Source organism: Pangasianodon hypophthalmus, chromosome 3 (assembly GCF_027358585.1).
Source record: "Pangasianodon hypophthalmus isolate fPanHyp1 chromosome 3, fPanHyp1.pri, whole genome shotgun sequence".
Lineage (NCBI taxonomy): Eukaryota > Metazoa > Chordata > Actinopteri > Siluriformes > Pangasiidae > Pangasianodon > Pangasianodon hypophthalmus.
In genome coordinates, this window is record NC_069712.1 from 12,190,479 (window position 1) to 12,205,689 (window position 15,211).

The 15,211-nt window shown below is 39.4% G+C and overlaps 1 protein-coding gene across 4 annotated transcripts in view; it reads right to left on the bottom strand.

The window, feature by feature from the left end:
- Nucleotides 1-15,211, bottom strand: part of LOC113540195 (inositol polyphosphate-5-phosphatase A) — a 158,388-nt gene that overhangs the window by 44,705 nt on the left and 98,472 nt on the right. For all 4 annotated transcript variants that reach the window (XM_053232839.1, XM_026936509.3, XM_053232840.1 and 1 more), the window contains one exon: nucleotides 4,553-4,637. In XM_053232839.1, coding sequence (XP_053088814.1) covers nucleotides 4,553-4,637 — 85 coding nt within the window. The remainder of the gene's footprint in view (nucleotides 1-4,552; nucleotides 4,638-15,211) is intronic.

Here is a 15,211-nt window from a genome sequence, read left to right on the forward strand (position 1 = left end):
ATTACTAGAGTTCCCTGTTCATGTGTGTGTGTGTGTGTGTGTGTGTGTGTGTGTGTGTGTGTGTGTGTGTTATAGGAAAGGGGTTGGCCCCATGCCTTTGGTTACTGATCCTGCCGCTCAAGCACTTCAGGAATGTGCCACCTGTATCCAACCACCCCTGCGCCCCGATCACACATACACAGCATCACATGGGATTCCTTCCCAGACAACCCCAGGGCATGCTGGGAAAGAGGGGTATCCTGATTCTGAAGACGGTGCAGAGGTGTATGAGGAACAGGACGGTTAATGAAGGATATTTTTACAAACGTGTTCAAATAAGCTGAATAGTGTAGAGTAGAAATGCACAACACAATGCAGACGAGTTTCGAGGAAAAGAAATCTTATTACAGAAACAGTCAGAAAGTAGACTACAGACTACTATAACTTATTCACAGATATCAATGAAAAAATATAGCTGCACAAACACTTGCACAAAACTATCATGTGTGTGTCTATACACGTGTGTGTATAAGATTAGATCTACATTGTACCAAAAACAGTCAATTCTTAATTCAGTTATAATTGTTTTGTTGGGTAGATTTTCGAATTTTAGACCATTTAAAAAAGGTCACACTAAAATATAGGTGAAATCATCACCATCAAAAAAAAAAAAAAAAGATCATTCTAACAAAGTATGAATCAATGTGTCAAAAAAAAGGCAATTTGAGGAATCAGAAACTCCCTCATAATGCACTAAATAATGTCATTTTCTGGGTTACTTCAGAACAGAATTACACATCAGGGTTGCACAGAATTTAAAGATATTGCTGTTTTGTGTGTGTGTGTGTGTGTGTGTGTGTGTGTGTGTGCACACTTGCACAAATCACAAATTTTAAGCTGGAAGTGAGACAGAGTTCACTCTATCAGCTCTAGAACGACCACTAATTGTTTTTCTGCTGTTAACTGTCATGGAACCAGCCTCATGCTCAGGCAAAGACACAAGTTCAATTTAATAGTATTTACTTCTTTATAGGTAACTTAATTTCAGTGATGACAAAAAAAATTAAAGCACTTCAAAATGTATTTACGGATGCTCTACAGCACAACTGACAAACTAACTAACTAACTAACTAACTAACTAACTGCAATAATAAAATAAAATAAAAATAAGTAAATACACAAAAATATGACCAAACAAATAAAAATATTATTAAAAAATAGTAAAATAAAATATTTGCAATTTTCGTGCAACTTGAACGAATTACATTTCCCATATATTCACACTGAGCTACCTGCTGCTGAGCTAGCAAAAATTACCTTCAGCATTAAGCTAACAGCTAAAATCTTAGTCCATGTAAATCTGAACATAGGACACTATTAAAATGAAGGCCTGTGAACACGCTAATGCACTGCGTTCACTCATATTTACCTTGTGTCATACTGGTGATGTACACTGTATTACCTCATGATCATGATCATATCAGACGTGACTTTTATTCAAAGCACCTGAGACGTGAGGCACAAATCAATCCAATCACACAGAGCTGAGGGTTAACAGAATATCTCAGCAAACTCTGTGCAGTTTTCTCTTTACCCCAAATCTGTCAGTTTTGTGTCTAGTGTCTGGTTTTGCACTGGAGCTACAAGTCTTATGTCGCCAACAATAATGACTTAATGTAATATTAAAGACTAACGTGTGTGATTTTGGATGTAACTCATATCTGAATGATGCAAACGTAAACGGATTTAAGGTGATAAAGTATACTTATGTCTTGTGGGGAGGAAATTAGCTGACGTGTTTGTAAAAGGTTTGTATCGAAAATGTTTTAATGCAGCACTCCCTGAGGCCAAGTGCCTGAACTGCAGCCTCAGGAAAAGAGAACAGATGAAGACTATTATCTCGTTTACCACACAGGATGAAGTCCTTCCTGCATCATTAGAGTTCAGCAATTCAGCTGTTCAACAATTCAGCAAGAAAACAATTCAGCTATTCAAGAAGCCCTCCTTCCCTTCTCCTCCCCTCTCCACTTTAACAGTGAGAACCTCCTCGAGCAGGACAATGACCTGGATCTATCTGTCTCTCTCTGTCTCTCTCTCTCTCTCTCTCATGCACACCCCCCTCTTTCTAACCTGGTTCATTACAACCTACGCATGTATTAATAAGATCTCCAACAAGTGCAGCTTGAATAAGAAATAGCATCCACTACGCATTAGAATGACAAAAAGACAGAATGAGACAGACAGAGAGAATCCTGCACTCATCAAAATGAAGAGCAGACAACGTCCTGCCTCCGATTTTGCCGTGGCATTTTACAGCTGGAGGATTTATGGCTCATTAATGTGCTTACTACTCTCCCAACCCAGCTGTGTTTGCTAACCTGACTGCAAGGTGCTTTGTTATGTTACAGGGTTGTTCTCCTTCTCACACGCACACACTCACTATGTGCTAATGAAGGCCCTTATAAAACCAGGCACTCCTCAGTGAAGTGGTGATTAGGACGTCATAAAGCAGATAATTCGACCACACATACATGAGCTTTGTGGGTTTGTGGATTAGATCAGCAGCCTATATGTGTGTGCATGCATAGGGTGAGAAAGAAAGCAATGAAAGTGTTAAAAGTCAAGTGGTGAAGACATGTTGCACTCAGGATAATGGAGGTTAAAGAGATACTCCGTATTTTCAATCTAATCTCTGTGTACTAGCTCTGCAGCGTATGAGTGGTTAATATGGAGTAACTACTCATATGGGACATCGCCCTGTACTGGGGAAACAAAAACAGGAAAAAACAGATTTACTCAAAAATTAAAAATAACCTACAATGGAAGTCTCAGGGCAGTTGTACAGCAGTTAGTAAATGTTTCTCTGAAACAGTTTTGTAGATTTTTTAGTCAAAGGTATTTGGAAATTAAGTTCAACTTTTTTGTGCAACTCAGTAACATGTCTCAGTTTCTGCATGACACCTCACGGATACCACAAACCACAGTTGAGAGATCATATGTGAAATGTTATGTGAAATGGCCCCTATCACCAACTGACGACAGTATTGGCTAATTTTTTGTTTTTTTTGGGGGGGGTATTTTGATGTGGTGCAACAGGGTGTAGCCATACATATGTAACGTGGGTCGTGTACACATAACCTCACTACATCAGAATAATTAGGGAGCTGGCTATGGGTCAGCTGTAGCTGCAACTGCTAGCATTAGAGTTAACTTTTTAAGCATTACGTACCTGTTGACAAGGTCAGTAATGCTTGCAAAACTGAAGTCGGGACTATAAATAAACATAACGAGCTTGTTTAGCTGTAACTAAGCTCATTATAAAAATTGAAATAAAATTAAATAAACTATGCGTACATGTGCTCGGTGTTGAACAGCAGTGGAAATACTTATTGAATTCTTGTATAGTGAAGTCGGCCTGATAAACAACGCGCCGTTTCATTTTCTTAAATTAAACCCCTATTCATGTTTTGAGAGAGAGGACATTCATGGCTTTATCTGTTCAGCAGAAAGGACAAGGGAAGCTAAGATGCATCAGAGAAAGATGTTTTGTCACTCTGCTCCAAAATCAGACAGCAGGTTATAAAAGTTCGTATAGGATACAAAACAAGCGAAAAGGAAACACATATTATGAAATACAACACACTTTATTTTCGTCCATCTTAAAGCTGCAGACGCCATGTTTTTCCCGACAGACATTTAAATCGCATGACTTGATGATGATAGTTGGAATCTCTCAGCATTCCCAATACTACTGTCAATCGTCCCAAGCCTACCACGTACGCTTTGGGAAAGTCTAAGTAAACATAAAACTACATAACAATTTTGGTATAATATTTTCTCATTTTTGTTGCATCCTAATGTGAAAGCAGCAGTATTGTACTTGCATTTGCAGCACTAAACATTTTCTTGTCATGTAAAAATAAATTCACTCAGTTTTTGAGCCGATTTCAGATCAGACTTCAAGAAAGGTATGATATAATAAAGTAGCCAATGTTCATCACCTCATGCTTCCACACACCTGGCTAACTTTAACCTAAATTTCCAACTGTTGTCACACACAGAGTTGGGCAACATGGATTTGATCTCCTTCTGACTGCCAATATTATTAGTGTACATATTAACTGATAATAGTATTATAGTATACTATATTAGTACTTTACCTTAATAGATAACTGAGGCACACAGATAATGTCGTGATTAACGAATGCAGCTCATGAGACTTATTTTTGGCCGCAGCCAAGAGACTTATTTGTGGCCCAGCTGTTGATAAGGTTGAGAAATACTGGTGGAGGGTAATAGTTGTAGTTTTGAATTTATGCTCAATAGACATGATTTATACCTGTTTATTAACAGAATTTAACAACCGCCCTTAGATGTCTGCTATAAACGAATTTTGAGTACACAGGTTTTCTGTACTTTTCACAGTTTAGTGAAAGGTATCAAAATTCTTGTCCATGGCAATCACAGAAATTAAAAAAAAAAAAAAAAAAAAAAGTGGACAGAAATTTAAAAAAAAGAAAAGAAAACATGCTGGAGTATGCCTTTAAGCTACACTTTTACAGAGATTCCTTACCTCTATAACCTGCTTTGAGTCCAGCCTGAAGTTAAAATCACCAAAGAGGAAATATGGCAGCTTCTCATAACGCTGATCTGTGATCCTAGACAGAGAAAGAGAGAGACAGTGGTCATCAGCATAGTAAAAATCTGATTCTTGTTGGTATCTAATAGCAAAGCAATGATCATCAACTCATTTTCTAGGGAGTCGTCATCTTAGAGAATTCAGTTACACCTGACTCCAACTGAGCTGATCTGGCTAATCGAGTATTGGGGCAGGTGTGCTGGATCAGCGCTCGAACCTCATTCTGTAAGAAGGTAGATCTCCAGGAACACGGCTGGGGGATCACCGTGGCAGTGTTTGTGAAGGGAATAGCACTCCCTAGTGGAGCATTCAAACTGCACTGACACAGTGAGAAAGAACTGAATAGAAAGCATGGGTTCACACACTGCTGCTGATCTAAAAGTGTATGTCTGCTACATGTTTCTCAAGCTGTCTAAATGTGTAGAGTCCTAAAATGACACACTGCTAACCCTCTCTCCCTGTGAGTGATAACACACATCTGAAAACAACGGTACGTTTTAAAAATGAGTCCTCTTTCCATCAGTGCATTAGTGTATTAGTGTATTAAATGCCATTTTCTCCAACACTCCCTGGAGCACTCTGAGAGACCCGGACGATTCATGGAGTCCTGAAGTCATGGAGCGCTTCCAGAGAGCACCGGGTCTCTACAGTGTTCCCCGTTCTGTCTTCTCTTAATAAACACTCCTCAGATGAGGAATAATTAACTCTCCATACCTAATCATTTATTTTGTGTGTGTGTGAGAGAGAGAGAGTGTGTGTGTCAAAGAGTCTATGAGAAAAGAGGTAGGAAAGTGTCTTCGTCCTGGATTAATTGGTGTGGATGCTATGGTGGCTAATCACTGGGATAAATCTCCCCCCCTGCTCCCACTGCCCAATATCACTGTATTTATGAGGTTGTAGAGGACGGGTCTCACGCCGGTGACTCTGTTCCAGGACGGTACTCCCAGGGAACTCTAGATCTATGTACGTTTGAGCAGGGGGTGGCAGGGTGTGCTATTTTATATCTGTCTGAGTGCTGTTCAGGAGTTGAGGTTCAGATGGGATTCATTTTGAGAAAACTTTTCAGTCGTAAGCTTGAAGGTTGACCTCAAAACTATTTTAATAAAAAATTATTAAAAATTATTTATTAATTTATTGGAATTTGAGAACATTGTTACAACAGAGTAGCCATACAACCGAATATGAATACATTATTCTGAATGAACAGATCATGTGTTCTAAACATAAACAACTACATACAAATAGGTGGGGCACTATTGCTTTTTTTTGTTGTTGTTGTTTGTATTTTTTTTAGGAAAGCCTACCAGATAGGTTGAGACTAGAGGTATGCACTGGGAATTGGCTCCCACGGGAATCATGAGAACATGAGCGAGTGGCCGGATACGAACCTTGTGGGACAAGCCAATACCATGTTTTTTTTTTTGTTTTTTTTTTTAAACATGAACATGGAAAGTTCATTCATTCATCATTCGACAACTGACTGATCAGGGTCACGGTGGTCTAAATTAGGCTACTAGTTTGTTTATAGGATGTGGAACAAAACCAACTAAATAAATTAGAAAATACTGGGAGCAGGAAAAATAAAAATAAGAACTGTGCATGAATCTCGAGTTGAGACCAAGAGCTTGAGTGATGTAGCTGAGATTCAGGAGTCAGTATTCACAGTATTCACCATGCTGGCATTTCTACCTCTGTTTTTCCACCCCGGTGTTTCCAGGGGCATAGCGGTATGCTTTTTAGAGAGAAAAAAAAAATTCTGGATAAGGCCATAGTCACTTCTGGATTAAATCCAAACGTAGATATGGACATTTGGCGCACTAAACAGATACAAACAGTGGTATTGTGTTACACTTCTATGACAGTGTACACTGCATATCAATTTATTGGATTTGTCTAGTCATTAAACCCTGCCATTACCACACATACAATGTGTTGTTCATGCTGTCATTTCAAGCTGCAGTCCAAACAAGTCTCTAGCACTTGAGAGGGTTTAAAGAGTACTTCTTTATGATTGGGTGCAAGGCATGAATCAATAGTGACAGCTCCTCCTCTTCTAATCTAATGAGTGACAGTCACTTCAGCCCATTAATCCATACACACACTCGCTCTCTAGAGATAGACAGCATATATGGATATATAGAACATGACAGGTAGACAGACAGGCAGGCAGACAGACAGACAGACAGGCAGGCAGACAGACAATGATAATTAGAGGCACATATTCCAGTTGCCTACAAAAGCATTAACTTATAAACTTAGTAAAATTAAAGACTTTTATGTTAACCAATCCTGCAGAGGAATAATGTACATGCCTTTTTTTTCAGTTTGGATTCAGGACCAGCATTAATCAGCATAGTATATGACCTGTTAGTGCCTCTAAACCTGTTTCTCTGCTTGTTCTTATTGGTCCTAAATCCTCACACAGATAACCGTAATATACTGTTAAATAGGCTTGAAAATGTTGTAAGCACTATTGGTCAGGCTCTTGCCTGGTTTCCGCTCAGTGACTGCTTGACTGTTACCTTTTTTTCAGTGTAAATAATGGGATTATTCTGAAATATGGTGTTCTTCAAATATTGTTATAGTATAGATACCAGAACAATTTTTAAATCCAGGTTATTTATTACTATTACTATTTATACACTACGTAGCATACTGTGAAATGACTAGACCTTACCAACCACCTGTACATTTAATTAGCTTTTAGAGTAATACTTTAAAGGTATATTACATACATCTTTCCAGGTAAAAGGTACAAAAGATGTTCCTTTGAGTGTACACAAGTAACAGTTAAAGGTACAGTTTAGTGCCTTTTTTTCTGTGTACATTATCTTATTGTTACTGATACTCTTAATATTATCTTAAGTTCTTATATTCTTATTAAGATACAGCTTTATTCAATATTAAATGCATTTTATTACTTATCCTTCTCCCTATGACTGTTTGCTTCTCTCTCTCTCTGTCAAGTTTACGCAGATAACCACACCGACTTGCCTCCATGTCATTTGAACCCTCTGTTCTGTTACTCTCACATAAAACATATCAGAGAATAAAAGAACCGAAGACAATGACACCCAAAAAGAGACAGAGAGCTAAACAGAGATAAGACAGAAGAAGTGATTAAGCTGTAGAAAGGAGTATGAAGAAATGGCAAAGGGGAAAGTGTGAGCTCTCTCACTTTCTCTCTCACTCTCTCCCTCCTTCTCGTGATGCATGTTGGGGGAGTGGGTCTGGCTTTATCCTGCTAACAGCCATGTCTAATGCGACAGGCCGGCGTGTTTTGTCCTCGGCTCTAGGTATCAGCGGCGGGTCAGAAGGTAACCCTCTGTTTGCATGGTACTTTCCTAAAGCTCCCAGCGCTTGACTTTTCCCCCCCCTGCCCTGGGGGCCCCACCTGACCTGCACATTACACACAGCGCTGAGTGTGAATGGGCTGTAAGGTGGGGGGTCCTGGATGCATCCCATGATCCCCCTCCCTCTGTCTCTACCCCCACATTAACTGCGTCATCAAAGTTCATTCAGGCAAACTGTACTAGTGTCACATACACTGAACACAATGACGCAGTCCTTTATGCAGACTCTAAACATGCTATTCCATGAGTCCAGAAAGAGTTCGAAAAGCTTTTTTTTACTGCTGAGTAGAGTGACTGTGTGGGTGTGGAGTTGTAAAGTGATTTATTTAGGCTGTACTGGAGCTATACAAAGGCTATGGTCAAGCGCTAATTTATAACTAAATGCTCACTGCTCCCAGGGTCTCAGCCGTATAGGCACAAAGCTGAAAGAAAACTTTACACACATAGCTTTGCTCTTTTTCACATGCACACACACCTTCCTGATACCCAAATGTGCACACTAGAGCTGGCACATGGAGTCGTCTACTATCAAATACTATTTTCCTAATATTCACATAATCAAAAGATAAACAAATAAATAATTAATCAATTAATTCTAAGGATTTCTTAAACTTTTTGGGAAAATGAGCCTAGTGTCTGTCACCTGATATAAGAAAAGAACTCTGAACATTGCATTCTCTGCATTCTATACTTTATTTTCATATTTTTAAATAATATATCAGCTTTTTAATTCAAGGTATAAAATGAACAAACCATGCATCCTGAAACTGAAACTGCAAAGTAGTCAGAATTTCCACCAGGCATTTATTGGAGTTACAAATATTTTTTTTAATTACATTTGTGCTACAATATGATTATGTTATACCCCATGTAGTGAGCATACAGTATATAGTGAATAGAAAGAATTGGGATTTGGCTCAAATGTGTGTTATTCACTGGTAAAGATGATCTGAAATTATTATGTGGATCTCAGGGAGCCTAAGAAACAGACAAATCGAATAAATACCAGCAACAAGAAAACATCGCTGTGGGCCAATAAATGAAAACGAATCAGGAGCACTGAAGTTTAATGATTTGTTTAGGGGTTTAAATGTATTTATTCAATACAAACAGCTAATATTTGTTAATGTGACTGTGGCATTAATATTAGATTCCATTTATTTTAGGACAATCCTTATACACGCACAGGTGGTATCATGCAATACCTTTTCTTACAATTGTGTTTCTCATGCCATTTTTACTCATTTTTATACACTTTCTGTTATTATGTTTGCTATTGTTAAAATGGAAAGCAATGTGTCATTCTCTGAGACAGTGTACTCTCATGCTGTCTCGAAAATGACACTGCTCTTTCCTTTCTATCAAATGAAAGTGCTGCGTCATTGTTGATGCAGGATGACAGTACTGACAAATGAGAACAGAAGAGATCCAACCTCCTGGAAATCCAGAAAGCACAATATCTATTTATAGTTTCCATTCCTTCTCTTTCTCCCCATTCCTCCCACCTTCTCTCATGAATGCACAGAAATAAGAGTCGAGTTGTGTAATTCTGCTTGGCATACATGCCGGGCACCCCGGCTCTGCTGTGGAGACACAAGTCACTCCCTCAGGCTCAACGCTGCCCCCTCCCTGATTTAGTCAGTGTGTCTGATTCACAGGGAATCAGGGCAGAATGTTAACACTCTGAAGAATGTGATCGCTGCCAGTCACCTCACCGCCCCAACTGGAGGCCCCCCGAATGACCTGTGACCTGCGGAAGTGACCACCCTCTAACTTTTCTGAGCCTGCTCTAGGTTCACTTGTGCCTGTGTGTGTGTGCGTGTGTGTGTGTGTGTGTGCGCGCATGTCTAGTAGGGGTTGTCAGTGAAAAGGGAAAGGATCAGCCAAAATGGGGTCAACTATGACATTTCCTTAAAGGCAATTGAAAATGTTATTGTCTCTTATAAGTCAACCTGGCCTACACAATCACTCGGATGGTTGCTCTTTTTCTCTATACAATTAGCACCCCCTTTTCCTCAGGCTTCCCAACATATACCTAGCACACATCTTTGCATTTATGGGCCCACAGGTTCTGTAGTCTGTATAAATATCTCAGCATAATTCTTTTTTGATAAATGTGCTGTGTTTCTAAAATATCTTTTTCAGCTTACAAACTAGCCTTTTTTTTTTTTTTTTACAACCAACTGCAAAAGCTACAGCAACCAACAACAAACTGGAACAATTATATTCATAAACAACTGTTACACTCATAATCAGAGAAAATTAGCCTACACAAGCTACAAGAGAGAGTCAACCATTTTCTGTTTACACACGACTATCACTATAATCCTCAACACCATTACCTTAAAAAACAATGTTTAAATTATGTTATTTCACTTTGGCTAATAATGTCATTTTGGCTATTATAAAAAGTAAAAAAAATAAATAAATAAATAAATACTGCTGGCACACTGCAGTATCACAATGGCCTGATGGGGGCTGTGACCCAGGCTCAAGACAAAACCTGACAAGACAAGATCCACCTTGCGTAGATATTGCCACCTATGGACGTTAAGTTCATATACATTTGCTGAACCAGAGCCATGAGTATGAATAAAAATATACATACAAGGATTCACTGTACTGAAGCAAAGTCATAAGAAATAGAATGACTAATCAGAGTAACAGAACAGCTCTAGATTATATGGTATAAATAACTGCTTACATTTATCCTGGCATGACAGAAAATGACAGATTTCTATACTGGATGACATCCTGGGCTTAAAATGAGACAGTAAAATTTTTAAAAACATGATGTTTTTCAGTATGTCTGTTAAATAAATATTAAAAAGTATTCTCTTACAACAGGAAATATACCTATGGGATGTTTAGCAATACGTGAGTGTGTGTAAGCAGGGGAATTGGATTGCTGCCAGTGCTTGAATGTGTGAAACATATCTTAGCCTAACTAAGCAAGCTGATAACACTAAAAAGACAGAATGAACTTAGGAAATAGTGTTAATGAATTGTTCATGTGTGTAGGAGAGAGAGAGAGAGAGAGAGAGAGAGAGAGAGGCGAGAGTGGGCGGAGTCCTGCCTGTAGTATAAGACAAGCAAGGCAGCTGATAATACTGCATGAGAATCGTGTTTTAGGGTTTTGTGTGTGTGTGTGTGTGTGTGTATGTGTGTGTGTGAGAGGGAGCAGGGTGGGAAGGAGGTCTGGCTGACTGATTAACCTTTGACCCACTGGGCCTCCCAGGGTGAGGAAGCAGTTCACAAAGTCACTGCTGATCGACATTAATACCACATCCAACACAGAGCAACGGCTTAGAGACTGCCACACTACCATGCTAAAAGCCTTTCCTATTCACAAACACAGACCCATAGCATAGAGCTTACTGCATTACACCTTTTAAAGAGTTTTCCTTTAAGATACCAAACCACATAACTACTACAGAGATAAAGAACTCTGATGATGTTAGCTCTGAACTTCCAGCAGCAATCTGTATCAATCAGAACATTAAAAAAAAGATCAAATTATTTTAAAGAATAATAACTCCGACATGCACTACTTCTATGGAGACTACTTCTCCATATCCATTCAGCTTTCTGGAGGGTCTCCATTACATCCACCAGGCTGCTCTTGTCTTTCTAAGTCTGTCACTATCTCTAACTCTGTCTCATGCTTTCTCCCTCTATAACTCGGTGTCTCTCTCCTCCTCTCTCACTGTCGTTCTGGGAAAAGCCGAAAAGGGAAAACATTTAGATTGGAGGGCTCTTTGAATGGGGTTGACAGTTGACTGATGACCGTCCATAAAGTGACAAAGAATAGCTGTGTGGCAGTCAGTGCAGCCCGGCGCTTCCCCCTGGGAAACTAATTGCCCTGAATTGTTAACGGCAACATTATTTTTCTGCCAATCACACCGTTTCAATGCCCCGAAAATGAGCATGAAACAAGCCTTTTGACTGAACAGAAAAGTTAAATGTCTCCAATGTTGATCAAATTAACTTCAGCCTCCTGACAATGGACTATATTTGTGTGAAAATAATGGAGAGGGACAAAGGGCGTCTTTTTGCCAAGATTTCACAGTTGTGATGTAAAACTGTTGCGCCCTGAACCCGAGCAGCTTCTCTGAAAAGAACAGCAAATGGAGACACATCCACTCACACAAAAGCTGAGCCTGTAGGGAGAGAAGTTATTTGCTCGGACATAGCTGCTGAATATCTTCGGTGTAAGGGGGGGAATGAAAAAGTCAAGTGATAAAATCAATCACTATTAAATGTAACATTCTCACCATTTAGCGTTTACCATCTATAAATATGTCATTTATTTAAACTATGATTATATGTTATATTTTCCTTCTATTCTATTATCACCTTATTCTTTATATACACAACTAAATTACATGAAATGAAGCCAATCCTCATGCTTTAATAGAATATAAAGAAATTCAAGTTGACAGTATTTTATTTGAATACAACTAAGAATTTTGAGCTTAAAGAAATAATGTAATATAAAAATATAATGTACAATATCGTAAGACAGAAAAATAGAGAGACAGACAGAGAGAGAAAGAAAGGGATCAATCCAGCTAAATGCTATAGTCTTTCGGCATTGTTCCCCTGAGGCCTTTAAGCAGTGGCGAGATAAACAGTGTTTAGCAGCTGAAAGGGACAGAGGAAAAGAGCTTATCAGGTGTGATCTCAATGGGCTGGAAGCTGCACATTTAGCCCTCTGAGGAGATAAGGGTTTAGAGGATGGGCCTCCTTACACAGCGACTAAAGGCACGTCAGTTCAGTGAGGAAATCTCTGCACTTAAAACGCAGCAAGAGACTGAAAACGTAGTGAATTCTCACTCAGAGAGAAATGGTAAGAGCGCAGGAGATGAGGAGCAACCAAATGGGAAAAGGGGGCAGAAGGAAACACTGTGGTAAAATGGAATGGCGAAAGAGGGGGAGGTATGACTACATACTCTACCCTCTCCCTTTTCCTGCTCTCCTTTTCTGGCCTAGAAGTCATAGCAAAGGACAATGGGCCCAAAAGCTGGTTCCCAACGAGCTGCTGAATAGCCACACTGTTGGTGGTAGCACTTCATTCAAACGGCTCCACAGCCACATTGTCCTCCTCGATCGGCACGGGAGAATAGAGTTTGCTGGTGGCTGCCAAAAGGTTAGCGGCCCTGGTGAAAAGAGCCGAACATCATTCACTGGCCCTAACAGAGCCGGGAGGGGGGAGCTTTTGTACTCTGCCCTCCCTTCTCTCAGCCCGTCCGGATCTATCAGAGTAAGACTGCGTTTCCATGAGTGATGTGCTGTTACACTCGGTAAACCAGCAGCAGGAATGAAACACACTCCCACCTCAATGTTTTAGTCCCACCCACAAGCCTAAAATACAACCAGGACCTCCCCAAAAAGGGCAAAGATTATACTTTCGGCACCTTTTAATAAGCATCACTATAGACGTTCGAGATGCTGCACAATACATGCAATTTCACAGAATAAACAACAGAAACATCTGCAAGGCTTGTAATGACTTTTCTGGCTTTGTCCTTTTACAACACTAGACTGCTGGGAATCTGGGTGTATAAGAAAAACAGCACTGAGTTGGCATGACTGCACTGCCTCAGAAATATGAGCCTAGGTGTAGTATTTATGAGCCGACTTTTAAAAATAAATCAACTTCACAAACACTGAAAAAAAAAAATGCAAAAAAATATGGAGCAAATCCTCAGTGTAAGCAGCAAGGGGTCTTTTTCATACTTCATTATATCCATAAATCCAAGTAAATATGGCTTAATAAAAACTGTAAAAGGTGCAATATTCCTAAAGCACCTCCACTTGGCTGTCATTATAGCCGCTCCATTCTTTCATCAGACGAGAAATCAAGGAGGGAGCAGGGGGAAAAAAAGGATCTCTGAAACATAAAAGCAGGTCGTAACTCAGGGTGTCAGACGCCTCGCTGAAATATGCCAAGCATATGCATGCAGTTATTCAAAGTGGATTTGTGGTAATGCCATGGAAGTCACTGTGTGCATTCAGATTCCATGTTAGAGAGTGTATCATGATGGAAGGGCAGCACTCCCTCACTAACACACACATTCACTGCAGTCTATAAGTGATTGGACAGTGACACATTTTATGATGTTTTGACTCTGTCCTCTAGAATTATGAATTCGAAATGGAATTATGAGGTTAAATATCATTACATAATAAATATATCATCAAATACATCAGTGTTGGTGCACACTATGTATAACAAGGACTTTGTCTTCTACACAACTCATTCACTATATTAAGATGGGTGACAAATTAAAAGAAAACTAACAAAGTGTCTCAGTAAGGTGTCAGGACAGCATAAGCCACCAGAACAGCTTCAATACACCTTGCTATAGTTTCTACAAATCTCTTGAACTGTATTAAGCATCATTCATCCAAAATATAGTCCCTCAACTGTTGTTTTGATGACGGAGCAGAGCAGAGCAGAGCAGAGCAGAGCACTGTCTAACACAGTGGTCCAAAAGCTCCTATAGGTGTTCAACGAAGTTGAGATCTGTTGACTGTAAAGGCCATAGCATATGATTTAGATAATTTTATACATTCAGTAAGCCCTCATGTCCTGTGGATAGGGGGAAGGATCATCCTGGAAGAGACCACTAGCATCAGGAAAGAAATGTTTCATCATAGGATAAAGGTGATCAGTCACTAGACCCCCTTACTGTAGTGGCTAAACATTCAAGCTTGTACAGTTCTTTTCTACACATGTACACATGCACTCACTCACTCACTCACTCACAATCAGTGTCCAATTACTAACAGACTTTTCTGTGTATAAGTATTCAAAGTATATTTTGTGAATATATTAAAGATGGATTACCAGGTGAGTAAATCAAGGTGCATACAGAGTTATTTAGATATTCATATATATAGAGTTAAACACTCTAATGGTTAACTGCATGAAGACTAACTGGTAAACTAGTAAATAAAATGTTGTGCCATAACTCATTTTATCCCTTCCCTTTAACAAAAGTAATGACTTCCATTGGACTAGGCAGTGCTGATACTTTCACACTGGACTAGGCAGTCTAAACACCAGTACTGAGATCTGCTTACAACTTCGTGCTCTGTGATTAATAAAGCCTCTGTGCATTATGTTTCACTCTTAAACCAACTGGCACTAAGCTGGTTGAAGTGCAGCAAGGAAAGCTGGTGTTGCATAACTTGGACATGCATCAAAATATTGCAAGATGTGATTTTTTTTTCT